Raw genomic sequence first — 15,969 nt, forward strand, 5'->3', positions numbered from 1 at the left:
CAAATTGGCACAAAAGGGAGGCTTAGAAATCTCCCAATTACACTGTAATTTTGTATTTAGAATGTTTACATTATGTCAATTTTCTCAACAGATGCTACAATAATTGCTTTTTGTTGCTCATCACATACAGTAATATCTGAAGTAGAGGACAGGTAGATTTTCTCTGCATGGAAAAATCAAAGATTAGTGGTAGGAAAGCCAAATTGAGGCTTTAAATAGTCCAATGAGAAAATATGGTTTTATTATTAACTGTTGCAATAGATTTCTTGGTCTAATGCAGGACTAAGAACATGACCCCCTGACTTTCATTACTGTTAATGAAGGTGCCTTCCAGTTTTGACAACGGAAGAGACTGTGGTCAAATATTAGGATCAGTGTCTAGAGGTGGACCCAATAACACAAGGGCAGCTAATCTAGTTATAGCAAGGATGGTGATTAAGCGATTAGCTCTGACAACTGTAAGCAAGTTAAGGTTAGTTAAGCAGAAGCTGGAAGAACCACTGAGCTCATTTTCTCTAACAACATAATTTCTGTGGTGCCATCAAAACATATTTCATTGGCTCTTCATGGTCTGAAAATAAGCAGCCAAGAAAAATCTTTTAAAAAGCAAAGAAAGGCAAACAAAGCAGGGGCATATCCATAAAGCAGGAATTCAGAAAAATCTAAAATCTTTGCAGAGGGAAAACAACTGTATCCTTTAAACATAAGCTTCAGCTTTGCTGGTGTTAGAACTGTGGCTCAGCTGAAAATTTTACTCCAGTGACAGATAAATCAACCTTAAATGACGCGGTCTGTATTTGGAAAGTCAAACATGTCCCTGGCTTGCTCTCAAGGCTTGAGGCTGCTATGGCAACAATGTTGGTCCCTAAATGACTCATCTTTTCACGGTCTATCTCACAACAGGAGCTATATGCCTTTCAGCCTCTCCACTGCAGGAGGGGATGAGCATCTTTGCGAGCTACTATCTTTCATCACCTAAAAACGATGACTCAAGAAATGTCTCATCTTGGTCTCGTTACTCTGGAAACCACAAAAATCAATCATATTAAGCCTTTCATGTCATCTGAAGTAGTTGTAAAATTAAATTGACAATTGGGTAATGCGAAGGAAAACTGCTCGTGTTGCATGTTTAAGACGGTTTTATTTGACTTCAAGCTCAGAGCTTGTACTGCATTATTGAAACTTTTGTTGAGAACTGCTTTTCTGTGCAGAAAAGGTTTAACAAATTGTTTAGACGCTACATCCCACACTTCAAGCAATGGACCTCACTTTAAGGAATGACTGATGGACAGATTGGTGGACAAATGGCCATATTGACAGGTGATTGATGGCTGAATGGATTGATGGACAAATCCAATGGTAGATTAGTGTATGAATGATTGGATGGGTGGTTGGATTAATGGATAGATAGGGGAGTTGACAGACATATGGATGCAGTTTATCATATTTGACATTTATGTTAGAGTTTCTTTTTTTATCCAATAAGATTAGAATGCTATTTGTTTCCAGAGTTTTTAAGACCGTGTTGGTAAATATAACTTACAGGTGTTATATGCAGTCACCTTTGGCACTTAGTAATGCACAAAATCTAGAAAACTATGCATTAAACTGGTCTACCGTCTTGATAACCGAGACCAATTTTTAAGCAGTTCTGGTTATCAACATCATTCTTGATGCCTCCCTGGTGAGCTTTTCGATGCACAACACACTGGGAAGAGTCCCAGAGGAAGACATGGGAAACAGTGGAACGCCTTGGGAATCCCCCAGAGGAACTGGTCTAAGTGGAGAGGAAAATCTGGGCACCTCTGCTCAAGCTGCTGCCTCCTTCACGACCTGATCCCAGATTAAGCAGAATATAATGGACAGATAGATGGATGGATGACATCTGAGCCCATTAGAAGACTGAAATACCTATAGTTACTTTCCACAGTGGAAAAGAGAAGTAAATGCCTATTATTCTGCATAATTCCCACTTTGGTTAAAATAGTTCAGCTACATTTTGGGTTATGTGTAGTAATAGTTTGCACCTCTATTCATATGCAAAAAAAAATTCTAAAATTGGCTTTCCCTACTATATTCTGTGTTTACACATTAACAGATTGGCTGCATGTGTAAAGTTAAAACACGAGTCAGACCTTTTTGCAGATGGCCGCATGAAGTGGCATCTCTCATCAAAACTGACCACATGTATATCCAGACTGATTACCGTCTAACTGCAGTGGCTTTTACAGCAGTATGCATCGCTGCATAACATCTCAAGATATATTCATAACTAACATTTCCATATTTTCTTCATTACAACTATAAACTTCAATGCATTTGTTGGGTGTCATGGAGTAAACCAACAGAAAGTACTGCAAAAGGTTTTGAACAGAAAGAGGGTGCCTGGTTTTTATTTCTCTTTTTTTTTTAAAATCAAAATCTCTTATCTGGTCATATGAAACCGATATCCAACATTTTGATCTACGAGCACATCTTAGGTGGGGTGGAAGACTAATGCTGTTCTCAACCACGACAGTAAATTGTGGTGTTTTTTGTTTATTTTTTTTCCTACCAGCAACTACAAAATGGGTGGCCAAATTTGATGGGAATATGGCAGTTAATGTTGCAGCAGTACAATAACACTTAGAATTGCTTATATTAAAGCATAACAATGTTTTCAAGAGGTCAAATAAAGGTCCAGACTAATCCAATAATCTTGGGGAAAACCTCAAGACTGCAACTCACAGAAGGTGTCTATCAAATCTGAATGAGATTAAGCTATTTAAAAGTAAATGGTGAATAAGTTCAGTTTTTAAATTTAGAAAGGTTGCTCTTCAAATGAAGGATTAAGAGAACTGAATATTTCTGTAAGGCTATACAAGACTTTCCTACCGGCCCATGATTTCTATAATGTAAGAATATATTTTAATTTTAGGATAAAATATTACAATAAAAATGTAAAACTGGCACCCCAATAAGCCAAAAATGTGGTGAGATATCCTCTCAAAATAAAGTACAGTAAAAACTTGAAGTAATTTAAAACTGATCTGCTAACAGACAATCACTGCTTGATTTAATTGTGATATTTCATGGGCGTTGACAAAAGGAAAAAAAAAAAAAACAGATTGATGAACAGCAACAACTATAACCCTAACCAGACACTTTATGAATCCTGGTAATATAATGCATTTATATATATATATATATATGTAATTAATACAATGTTATATTCAGGTTCTATTCATCTACAATCAGCAGAATTTAAATCAAACACAAATAACCTTTGAGTTTTCAAATGGAAAAATAGATGGATAATTTGCTAGTTTTATAACCGTGGCATGTATGGATGCATGATTTTTCCAGTCATGTCAGTGTTATTTAATGAGTGGGAAAAACACATGGTATGAAATTCCTGCTAAATATCTGTCATCACTTTTATAACCTGCTGCATAGCGTAAACATTTTTAGCATACTAGTTCATCGTTTCATGAGTCAATGGCGACATCAGCTCATTTGTGATGTTTTGTTTTAAGCTTGAGAAAAGTTGCATGAAATCTGTTTCAACTACGTGAACAGGCAAGTCGTTTTTAGTTGACTTGCTCTTCCTCATAGCATCACCCCATCCATCAAACCGCTGCAGCTTGCTTCAGCAGAAACCAAGAGGAATTTACAGAACCATAGTCCTGCCTGATGCAAGATCATCTTTAATATGCTACATCACTTCCTTGACAGACAATGGGAGCTGAGGGGAGCTTTTCAGAAGAATCGTTGAGGAAAATTATACACACACTGTTCATTGGAACTGAAATTATTATTAGGCTCAGCAGGATTGGTTTTGGCTCCAGGCTAAAAGAGGCTAACTGGCAGATTTCTCATCAGGCATCTGTTGGGGTTGGCAAACATGCTTTGATTTGTCTAGTTAAAGTCCTTTGAAAGAAAAGAACTAAAACCGAAAACGGTACTGGTATGTCCCTGACAAGGAACCAACTTGTCTAATATACCTTTAAAATTATGACTCAAACTTGTGGAGTTTGTTTCAATGCTAAAATATGCGCATTACCTCCCATCCAGATAGTGAGTCGTTATGCTTATTTTTTACCTACGACACATAGCTGTATATTAAACTAAAACAAATCTACAAAGAGCCACATTCCACAAAACTGTCCTGAGGCTCTTTAACAGCTGCTCTTGGGTTTAACAGAGAAAAATCTCTAAAGGAGAAACGATCAGGTGGAAAAAGAAGGTGAATGGTATGTAAAAGGTGACTCATTTACCCTTGTCCTTTCAGTCATGTGAATCATTAAGTACGATTAAACACCTACGTTTATCAGCCTGATATGGGAAAGGATGAAGATAAGCAAAGCCACTTTTTCTGCAGTTATGACCCAACCCCCCCCACACACTATTCAGTTTTTCTAAAGTGTTAAAATATAAACCTGAAAAGCAAAATCAATAGGTCATTTTCTGCTTTCCAAGTTGTTTTTACTATAAACTGTTTCTACCACCATTGAGATAAAACACTGACAATAAAAGCTCCTCACTCAAGGCAGTAACAGAGCTTGTCGTCTGTCTTGTTATGATTTGTCTGCAAGTCCATGCAGGACAAGGTAGACTGGACATGGGTTTGAAAACGTGATAGGCCAGTACAAATTTAGCAAAATTGTAAAGTGATTGAAAATGAGATGGTTTTTGATTTTTTTTTTTTTAAAGAAATTAAATTCTCTAAATAAAAATGGTGTGCATTTTTATTTAGAAATTCTGAGACAATATTTTGTTGATCTCTCTTTTGCTGTATTTACAACAACAAGACTTTAGGACAATCTTTACCCACATGTGTTTGGGGTCATGTGGAAGGCTAGTGTTTCTTCACTAGCCTTCTTTTTAGGTGTACACCAAAATGTCTGACCACACTACCTTCCTCCAAAGGTCTGTTGTCTACCCTACATGCAAAGCTAGACTTCTCATAGCATACTTTTACAACAATGCTTTTCATCCCGAGTTACAACTTCCTCTTGCCAGCTTCTTTGTATGAAACAATCTTTGCCAAACTTGTCAATTTACCTGGACGACCAAGTCTCAGTGGGTTGTTAGATGTTCTATAATCTTTCCATTTTGAGACTATGCATCACCTGCCATCTCGAGGAGATGTACAACAGTTAGCGTACCGTTTTAAACTTCTCTCCAAGTTTCTACCCAAGATGTCTGTTTCCTTTTGCGCTTTATGATGCAGTTTCTTCACTAATGTTCTGAAATGAAATTACTCAAGGTTAATTTGATGTTTAGGGGAAATATAAAAACTACAGCTTGTATTGGATTTTCATATTGGTGTAGCATATGAAATCCTAATAAAATACATTGTACTTTGGGCTCATAATATGAAATATGTAGGAAATAAATACTTTTGAAAGGCACAATATCTCGTGCGAGTTCATGGTGCTAAGAGAAACCATGAATGTGGTGCACTTTTGGAAAAAGTTCTGAATTATTCTCAAACACCCAGTGGTCAAGTTTTAGTATCTGCAGAAGACATGACAAATACAAGGGGACGCGTTGATTTATACCTAGAAAAAGGCCTCCTCGAGCAACTTGTATTTACCCACCAGCTTTCCTTTAAAGGTTGTGTTTGTCTGCTGCAGATCCAACAGTGAACACAGAACAATGGCCAGGACATAGTATTTAAAGCAACAGACACCCTCCATTATCCTCTTACCGTACCTTTGAGCTGCGGCAGTGGGGACAGCTCGATCGGAGCGATCTGAGTGCGAAACTGAGAGGAGCCCTGGGATTTTCTCTGCTTCTGCGCCTTCCTCACAGACTTCCTCGTAAACCCGTCCACTTTCTCGGATGCAGAGACGGCGGACATTTTGATGCACAAACTCACGAAGGTTGCAGGCGAGCTACTGTAGATCAGATGATTGAGGTTCTCCGCTTCCCTCTTTCTCACATCAGCGTCAAATTCTGGAGCCAACTGTCCGAGCTAGGGGCTCGTATTATTCCGTGTGATCCAACATGGTCATGTCTACATGTCGGTTAGACGGAGTCCTTAAAGTGCATCTTTGAAGAGCTTCAACTGTGAGATGCGGATCAGTGCTTTACACTCAAAAAAAAATCCAAACTAAGACGAAAACGCCGCGCGCCCCAAAGTTAACCACTTAAAAAAGACAGATTGACGTCTAAATATCTAACCGTTTATGCTCATCTGTCGTGCCTGCAAACGGTCTACCTGTTGCATAACGTAGGTAAGGCATTATCATTAAAAGTTGCCTGGATTACAATCCTGACTGCAGTCGAGTTGCACAGCTATGCTCGCAGCTAACGCATCCAGCTAGCTTGCCAAATTTAACTGATGGTAATGCGGCGCTACAACAATACGCTCCAATGTTGGCGAGGAAAAAGTTATGAAAAATCCTCGTCCCTTCGAATTCACTTAGTTCTCCGTTCAACGGCAACTCCGCGACTTCTTCAAGCACCGGTTGTAGCTGTAGTTCCGTTGAGTATCTCTTGAAAACAACTATCCACGGGCGACGAAGTTGAAATCTGCTTCCTTAGCAGCTGGAGGTTAGCTGTGACTGCGCAAGAGCGACTTTGTCGGAGGCTATTTCCACGCAATATATAATGCCACAGTCTCGTTTCCACGGCCTCTAAAAAGACCGAGAAGAAATTACTGGATGCCGAGTGTAGAAGGCAGCCATAAACGCTCCCAGGCGTTCCGTCGCTCTTCGTCTCTGCGTTCTACTCGAGAAGCGCTGACGGGTCAGACGTCATCGATTGACGTTACTTCCAGCCAATCACGGGCGCGTATTTTAAAAACTTGAAACTTTTTAAACCAATCACATCGCACTGAAAGCGGGTCAATTACATGTGAAATGTAAAAACAAAAAAAGGCTGACGTTCAGTTGAATGTGATCTGACAGGCAGCCGTAGTAATCGGGTAAAATTACACAACAGAAAGTATTCTGCCCAGCCCAAAAATATGTACAACGTACAACAACCTTCACACAAGAATGGAGTATTTTAAGACTAGTTATGAAGGGAACCCTTGGCCTTTCAAGCCCTTCAGGATCCCCGTTTTGTGTTCTCCGAACACAAAACGGGGGGCTTCTTTTAAAGACAGCCATTGAATTAATAAGTATTTTTCTTTTTTCTTACAATGCTGATAAAATTCAATCTTCAGCACGCACAATATCAAATTTTTCACACTTTTACAATCACATGAAAATACCATTTTTCAGAAGGCATTTTTTGTCTGTATTTTCACCTACAAATTCAAATGGTATGAATTTTAAGGATTATGTAAAACTGATTTTTCTTTGATGATCTCTCCATTGTTCCATCATATTCCAGTTTGAGCCTCAGTGATTCCAGGCTGTTCTTTAACATCCTAACAAAGTATTTTTTTTTACCATGAATTATGCCTAAAATTCCAATAAATGGTAGGAAACCAACCAATTCCAGGGAGAAAAGCCAGTGAAGTTGTACCATCATGTCATCTAAAAATGAAAAACTCAAATTCATTATTAGAACAAATGACACCCAAACTCATAATGTCAACCTCTAACTGGAACAACAAGCAACATATCACACAGATTGAACGTTGTTTTAAATTTAATAAAACCTGAATACTAAGAATGTGCAACAAGCCAAAAAACATTTTTGGATTATTTTGTACATATAAACATCTGTTCATAAATGGAACAAAAACATGCTGAATAAGACGCACATGTATAAATAACCCCAAAGATTAAAAAGAGCTGATTGAACTAATTTCAGATCATGAGGTCCATGTGATACAGAACATATATGTCAATCAAAATTCAACTTTTCATATAAAAAAAGAAACAACACATTTAGTATAAATCTTTAGTAAAATGAATAAGAAATCCGTTGAAAAAGTTTTAAAACAAATCAAATGAACACTTTAAGTAGCAGCTTGTGCATCTCTTAAGATGATAGGATGTTTTCAGGCAGCAGATTTCTGTGTCAGGGGTAACAGCAATTTGCAAAATTACTGCTAGAAACAAGTAATCAGTTATAAAAAAAATGTTTGGCTGACATCTGTGCAACCAGACAAAAAATTAAAAAAAAAAAAACAAAATAAAAATTGTGGCACATTTGTGGCTCAAACAGATCATTCCTGAGGCCTTTTCTCAAAATATGTGGAGATTTTCTTGATTTTTGATGAGTGAAGAATCTGGAAAACAAAATAAAACAGGATAAGTGGAACACATAAAACATAAAAAAATATCTGTCCGACATATTGTAAAGATGAAAAAACTTAAAGACAGAAAACAAATTATAAATTAAATCATTCCTAAAAGTTGTGTAAATAACAGGGCAGATTTTTGTAGAGATGCACCAATGCATTTTTTCCAACCAATATGGTTTTTCCAAGGACTGTAGCACACAAGAGACTTAAAAATACAGACAATAGCAGTTTGTAATCTAAATAAAGGAATTATACATGCATCTCAAAAAACGAAAATGGAACTTTCACTCATTTCACACTTTTGTTTCTTGTAATTTTGAGGACTCTGGCCTACAAGAAAATGAAGACCCAAAATTAAACATCTCCAAAAATGTGAATCATACATAATATAAATAAAATTAGGATATTTTAAAAAGAAATGCTAGACTTCTGATAGGTATATGCATTTTTATGCACTTAATACTTGATTGGGGGTACTTTTGCATGAAACATTGAATCAATGCGATTAGGGTGCGACACCACCCTGTCAGCATGCCTAGGCGGGCCCCATATGGGGGAAAGGTGGGCAGACATATGGGTCCCATATGGGTTTGTCCACCCATGTAGGCTGTGGCCCTACATGGGCAAACCCATGTGGGGCCACTGTGGAACCCGCGGACAAACCCATATGGGACCCATCTGGTCTGCCCTCCTTTTCCTCATATGAGGCCCACCTAGGCATGCTGGCAGGGTATGAGTTTCCAATATTCTCATTTTTCACAATATTCTTATTTTCTGTGACACATCTGTAAGCCACTGTCATCAATATTACAAGAAGAAAGGCTTGAAATATTTCACTTCAAGTGTAATGAATTCATATAATATATGAGTTTCACTTTCCAAAATCAGTTACAAAAAATACTAATCTTTTGAGATGTATTTGTACCTTATTAGCCTTGTTAGCGGAACAATGCATTAAATAGTTAAGGGAATCCTAAAGGAAGAACAGCTACATTGTTGCAATCTATCTGTGCATCTCTCACTTTTACAGCTGAATAAGACTTCCTCTCATGGTTTACTTCAACAAAGCCACCAAACTTCAACAAACCATGACAGGAAGCTAAGAAAAAAGAAAAGAAGCTGAAGGCAGAGCAAGAGTGTGAGTTTACGTCCAGACCTGGGATCTCTGTACTTACTGTTGAGGTTGGCGTCTTCCCTTCTTGTTTCTTACGTGCACTAGGACCATCTTGACTTTTTTTCATCTTTTGACCCATTTCAGACAACCAGTTTCCTGCTCTGGGAGACCAGTTCTCCTTCCCAGCCTGCCTGGAGGTAACAGGTTCGCTGTCCTCTGCGTGACAGTCTCTCTGTACTTCGCTCTCCTGAGCAAGGCAGCGTACATCAGACAGGATGCTGCTCCTTTTAGATGCAGCGTAGAGTTCTGAAACACACTCGCATTGTGCCGCGTTCACGCAGCTGCAAGGTGAACTTTCACCCGTTTCCAATCTGCGTTTGGCCCGTCGCTCTGTGAGAGAGGCGCCGCTCGCTGGGCTCAGAGGACACGGCCTCAGCACTTGGTGTGGTGGAGTAGTGGCGGTGACCCGACTCTGAGATCCATGGGTCGGGGACAACCACCGCTGGATAGAAGATGTTCTCTGTTGAGCGGGAAGTGGGACAGAGCTTTTCGGCGACGTGGTGCTGGACGGTAGCGGCAGGGCAGCTCTGTTAGGAGCACAGACAGCGAGCTGTGGCGAGGCGAGGCCGCCGAGACTTGGCGTCTTCTGGGTATTCACAGGGGACACTGCAGCTCTGGCTAAAGGCACTGAACAAGGGAAAAAAGTTCAGTTTACATCAGTTAGTAGGAGCAGCAACAGTTAATTATGATGGAGAGTTTATGTATTATAAAAACTGCAAGAACACAAAACCTTACCAAGTACTTTGTCTAGTTTCTAGTGTAAACATTTTAGTACACTTTGAAAGAAAACCGACTTACAAGTAACTCTTCAGCAAGATATAAGAGGTTCTTTTAAACCAATAATGCCTCAATATTGATTAAAAAGTACTAGTTCCACTGGCAGATTATTTCACTTATAGGGCTGCAACTAATGATTATTTTAGTACTTGATTATTCTGTCAATTATTTTGATGATTAATCAGATGTTAAAAATCACACATCCTTCCAATTTTTCATGTAACCACACATATACAACATTAGAGAGACAATAAAAGATGCAAATAAATAATTCTATTTCTTTTTCAAAGAAGAAAATAAACAATGTGTGCCTAAAATACAAAAACAGTGTACACTTGATTGTAACGAAGGATATTTTTGTGTCGTTTTGACTTAGTCACTGCTCTGTGTACGTGATTCTTTCAGCAAACGATCCGTTTAAGAGCTTACGATTAATCAATTACTAAATTAGTTGACGATTATTTAAGGAGTGGATCTATCATGATTAAATTCTGTTCATCATTTCATTCCAGTGGATTTGTTTTTTTTCTAAAATCAATATTAAGGACATATTGACTTAACAGAAGCTCCTCTATCTTGCTGAAATGTTACTTGTAAATTTGTTTTGTCTGATTTAAAGTATACAAAGATATTTGAACTGTGGACCAAAATTATTTGGTATGAATTTGTGTTTTTGCATTGGAGGCTTAAGTACCGTTTCCACATTATGATTCTGCCTCCACCATGTTTAACTGTGAAATTGGAGTAAAAGATCTCATAAAGGCCAATTTCTTATACTGCATTTTATTTAGAGTTAACACACATGGATACTTGATTTGTCAAGACGCGTGGAAACCATCTACTTCATAAATATACTCTAATTTGTGTTGGTTTATTACATAAAATCCCAATAAAACACATAAACATTAGCAGTTTAATGAGTGTAAAAATCTTTTCCAAAAGGAGATGCAAGAGCTGCTCAGCTCGTTTTTCTCTGTATGAGTTAATGAAAGTTAGACTGATTAACAACAACAAAATCAAAAAGAACTAGTGAAGAGTACTAACTTGTGGGAGATTTGGGACGTGCCCAGCCTACGAGGTTGGCTTCACCCACTGGTGACTGTGCTCCATCCGTTTCCCGACGAAGCCTCCAGATCCGTATGGTGTGGTCGTCGGAGCAGGAAGCAATCTGCCGACAGAGCAGCGGGGTGTAAAAATAGGATCGGAAAGAAGCGAGCGAAAAAACCTCAGAGGAAGACAGCTCAAATTCGCTGACTTACTTTAGTGAAATCTGTCGGACACCATACGACAGAGGTCACTTCCTCGCTGTGTCCCTGGAGCATCATGGGAGGATGTTGAGGATCAGAGATCTGGAGTATTAAAAGAAGTTAAAAAAAATATTATAGCTAGGAGACATTAGGATGGATAATAAAATACAAATTTATCTAGGTAACATGTAATGAGAGACGGCACCTTCCAAATATAGGTGTGATTGTCACTGGATCCACTGGCCAAGAACTGGTCATCAGGGCTGATTGTGGACTTGATATAGAACGAGGAGTTCTGGTGTCCACTGAAAACGGCCACTGTGGGGGGAGACAGATGTAATTTAAAAGGTCACCACACAGCTCTTTAGTGTAGTAAATTAAAGAAACAATTAATAAACAATTAATCAATTATTCAAATAATAGTCAAGGAATTTAGTAATCAATTAATTGTTAACTGGAATATACAGACTAAAAAGAAAAGTCATCTAATCAAAGATCAACATTCTCAGAGCAGTAATTAAGACAAAACTATAAAAAATTCGTGAATTTTGTCTTTAATATAAAAAAAAATCTTTCTGTGATTATGTTCTACCCAGAACTCCTGGAGTTTTAGCTTCACCTGATTCAATATAATATCTTAAAATATCTGAAGGTAATGTTCTCCACTGCAAACATGCCAAGATTAAACGTGTGTGAAGGTCACATGGGACTTCATGTCTACTTTGAAAAAAAAATAATAAATAGTGGTGACAGTATCATGCTGTGGGGCTGGTTCTCTCCAGTAAGTGGAGGGATGCTGGTCAAAGCTGATGAAGACATAGATTGAGCTAAATGCAAGCAAATTCTGAAAGAAAACAAGTAGAAGGCGACAAAAAACTCGAGAATGGACTGAAAGTTAACCTTACGCAACTCAGAGATCCTGCAGTTGAAGGGTCATAACACAAGGATGAATCCAAATGCATGCCACACTTTTCAGATCCTTAATAAAACCATTAGTAAATGACGTGTCCCATTTCTTTCCAGTTCAGTTATCTGCCTCTCTTTGTTGTCCTGCATAACACACATATGTTTCTGGGAAACCACGAGGGGTGTGACTACTTTCATCAGTCACTGTAATTACAACTAAAGACCTTCATCTTTCACATGAAGCTATTTATTCCCCCTCAGAGGTCAGCAGCAGAGCTCTAGCCCCATCTAGTGATGCATTGGGTGTATCTGGAAAACATCTCGATTCACCTGGATTCGTCTTTGTCCCACAGACACTGAACATGTAAATGTTGTCATCTGTGCAGTTACACATGATGTTGGACCTGGTAGAGTCCAGAACAAGTCCAGAATAGCCTGCAACGTATCAAACAAATAATTCAGATCATTTAGTGACGTGTGGCACCTTTCAGGTGTGCATACGTCACAGGACTGACCCAGTCTCATCCGAGTGGAAGATCCAGCATACGGATAGGTCTGCATAGGCACAGGGTCGTGATGGTAAGCTGTGTAGTTCTTCCTCAAATCCCACATCTTTATAACACTATAAAATAAAAGATAAAAAAAAGTGACCATCCAGGATCTGCAGGGTGCTTTTACATAATTTACACAGATTATGAGAAGTGCTTTTTTTTTTGTTACCCGTCAACAGCACCCGCGGAGATGAGTGTGTGCTGATCCCGAAACAACACCACTGTAACACTTTGCTGGGTATCCTGTACAACAACAAACAAAACAATAATATAAGCCGCTTAGTCAAAACCACAATTCAAGAATGATACAAATTTCACCCATTAGCACAAGTAGTTAAGATGGACACTTAATATTTTTTACCAACAAATTAAAATCTTCTAGAAATGGAAAGTTGTGGATACAACACCGAATATTTTCTTTAATTATTCACTATTTAGGAAATTTAGAAAACTGTATGCCTCTCTCTGGCAAGAGGTATTTGTAACCATATAATTTAGAAATCCCATCTCTTCACCAATCAGAGCACTTTGTTAGTTTGATACAAATATTCCATATTTAGTTCATTTCAAATAAAAGAAACAAAAAAAAATTACAATAAATTTACTTTTGCATTTTTAACAGTAAAAGAAAACACCCAATTTTTGTTCTTTCAACTTGATGTTTTTGGTCCACAATGATAACTCTGATCAAAAATAACTCATTTTTCAGTCTCTTAGAGAAGCACATGAACTCACCACGCTCGGAGCCATGCCACGCATGCTGCTTCTTCTTTTCTTCACTTTAGACGAGGGATTTGTCTCAGATTTGTTATGAGCGCCACTGATCTGTTTCACCTGCTTGTAAAAACCATCTGTAAGGCAGAACATCAGATGTGAAAATGGAGTGTTAGTAAGATTTTTCTTTTTGCCTTTGCTTAAGAGACCAGTGACGCAGCAAAATCGCACTAAACCTGATAAAAAAAAAGAACCCTACAAAGTTACTGATAACTCACCTTTTTGGCTACACCTGATGTCCCAGACCATAATATTTCCATCTCTGCCCCCAGTACAGAAAACAGCTGTTAGAGAAAAACAAAAAAAAAAAAACATCAGTAACATGAATGAACTATAACAAGAGCCTGTTCACATGTTGACTGTTTCCCTTTTTATTAACACATTTAACTACTTACGTAGAAGGAGAAAAAAAATTATCTTGTAGTTAGAAATCTAAGAGGAAATTGAAATGTTGATGAGAAATTCAATAACAATTCATCATACCTTTCTCTCCTGGTGCGAATGCAACCGACTTGAGGCTGCAAACGTGGCCTTTAAAGCCCCCCAGCAGTTCCCCAGACTTCACGTCCCACAGTCTGGCCATCTGGTCCCCTGCAGCCGTCACCTAAAGGTGCCAGAAGTGATCAAAGTATATTCAGCAAATAATTTGTGGAAATCTTGTTAAGAAATTAGAGAGGAGCTTCCACCTACCAGCTGAGGTTCCCCCGGCACCCACGCAATGTCAAAGACGGCGTTCTCGTGAGCCAGCCATTCTGTAAAAGTTCACACCAAGTCAATTAACGAGATTAACTGACGAGGTAAAAAGTACGGCCAGCACAGCTCTTAAAAGTACCTTTAAGAGGGTTTTCACGACTTTCTGTGTTGTAGATCCTAACAACACCTTCTTCGTTAGCTGCTGCGAGGATGTTGTGCATGTTTCCGGCTACAAAGGAACAAGAATCACAGGTTACATGGATGGCCACTCTTCCTGAACCTTTGTCTGTTCAATTTCCTGTGCATATTGCGCTCAAAGAAGATTACCAGAGGAGAAAGCCAGCCCAAATGGCGGCACTGTGTCTCCCGTGTTGCCGTAGGAGATGTGCTCGTCATGCCGGATGCACTGGTAGCCTTCCAGCAGCGAGCCCAAAGGGATCCTGGAACACAGATCTGCAGGGAAGGCTGCAGGAATTCATGCAAGGTCAGAAGAAGGAAGAGGAAGTTGTTATTTTGCAACAGGAAACATAAACCTTTCATACCCTTTGAAGTTTTCCACATTTTGTCACATTACAATCACAAACCTTATTACAGTTTTTTTTTTTTTTGCTTTTGAATGTGATTGACCAAAGTACAGAATTGTGAACTGAGTCCCCTTCACAAGTAGAAAACAAACCAAAAATGTGAAGAAGAAGAAGAAGGAAAAAAAAGTGGTCAGATGAGAGCACAAGTTAAGTTTTTAGTTTACATGCAAAATATTACATATTACTCCTCATAAAATCATAGTGGTGGCTCTATCACGCTGTGGGGACACCATAAACATACACCAGGAGCTACATACATACATCAAATCTTATGAGAGTTACAAAGTGCAACTGAGAATCTGTGACAAGACATACAAGTTACTATTTCAAAGGCTAACAGTTATATTTTCATTCCACTTTGAGGCCTATCATATAAAAAAGTGTGGAATGCAGTATGTTATGTTTTTTTCCAAAGCATTTTTAGTACCTACTTATGCCTTTTCCCTAAATGTAATTTATGGATGGACGACGAACAAATGTGTAATAAGTATTTTCATAGAAAACGAAACAACTATGGAAATACAGTATGGCTAAAACCCATGCTTAGCATAGCATAGCATAGCATATTGATACGCCTCCTCTCAGACACAACATATTGTGTCTCACCGTTCTGCCTCCGTCTGCCCACTCCTCTGTCAACAATAGAGCGGAAAAACATCCCCATGCTCCAGCGGCAGACAGTCTGTTACACACGCCAATAACTTTGTCCGATCGTTAGCTGGTGGTTTCTTCCCCCCTTCTTGTTGCTACCTGGTATGATTTGTTTTCCCGCGAACAGAACGGTCGATTAGAAGAACCGAATTCCGCGCGAAGCGCTGCGTTGTGCGCTGCTATTGGTGCGTCAGACAGCGATTCCGCTTCCGTTTAGTGCTTCCAACAACTGCTGCCCCTTCAACATAAATGGACACACATAATATTTACACAATATCTATTCATCGTTCTCTGCAGTATTAATTTAACATCATCACTGTTATTTAATTTTCCATTGGATTTCCAATACTGTCGGAAGTATTGGATTGTCTGAACCCAACCAACACAAATTAAAGCATAATTGTGAAATATAAGGATGTAAGGA

General features: G+C 38.6%; 2 protein-coding genes across 3 annotated transcripts in view; both read right to left on the reverse strand.

The window, feature by feature from the left end:
- Nucleotides 1–6,732, reverse strand: part of ppp2r5a (protein phosphatase 2, regulatory subunit B', alpha isoform) — a 38,517-nt gene extending 31,785 nt beyond the window's left edge. For both annotated transcript variants that reach the window (XM_015045423.1, XM_015045422.1), the window contains exon 1: nt 5,698–6,732. In XM_015045423.1, coding sequence (XP_014900909.1) covers nt 5,698–5,845 — 148 coding nt within the window. In that variant the 5' untranslated portion in view covers nt 5,846–6,732. The remainder of the gene's footprint in view (nt 1–5,697) is intronic.
- An 837-nt stretch (nt 6,733–7,569) lies between these two features.
- dtl (denticleless E3 ubiquitin protein ligase homolog (Drosophila)) lies at nt 7,570–15,759 on the reverse strand. The gene is made up of 15 exons (XM_015045424.1): nt 15,501–15,759; nt 14,638–14,775; nt 14,450–14,539; nt 14,308–14,369; nt 14,101–14,221; nt 13,836–13,901; nt 13,579–13,694; nt 13,013–13,086; nt 12,808–12,914; nt 12,623–12,727; nt 11,592–11,704; nt 11,399–11,488; nt 11,184–11,307; nt 9,364–9,989; nt 7,570–8,173 (listed from the first exon to the last, which is right to left on the reverse strand). Exons 1-15 carry the CDS (start codon nt 15,556–15,558, stop codon nt 8,111–8,113), a joined length of 1,953 nt encoding a protein of 650 aa, XP_014900910.1. The 5' UTR covers nt 15,559–15,759; the 3' UTR covers nt 7,570–8,110.
- Between the last annotated feature and the right edge of the window lie 210 nt (nt 15,760–15,969).

Source organism: Poecilia latipinna, unplaced genomic scaffold (genome assembly GCF_001443285.1).
Source record: "Poecilia latipinna isolate Pla-1442-1.1 unplaced genomic scaffold, P_latipinna-1.0 Scaffold725, whole genome shotgun sequence".
In the NCBI taxonomy this organism is placed as follows: Eukaryota; Metazoa; Chordata; class Actinopteri; order Cyprinodontiformes; family Poeciliidae; genus Poecilia; species Poecilia latipinna.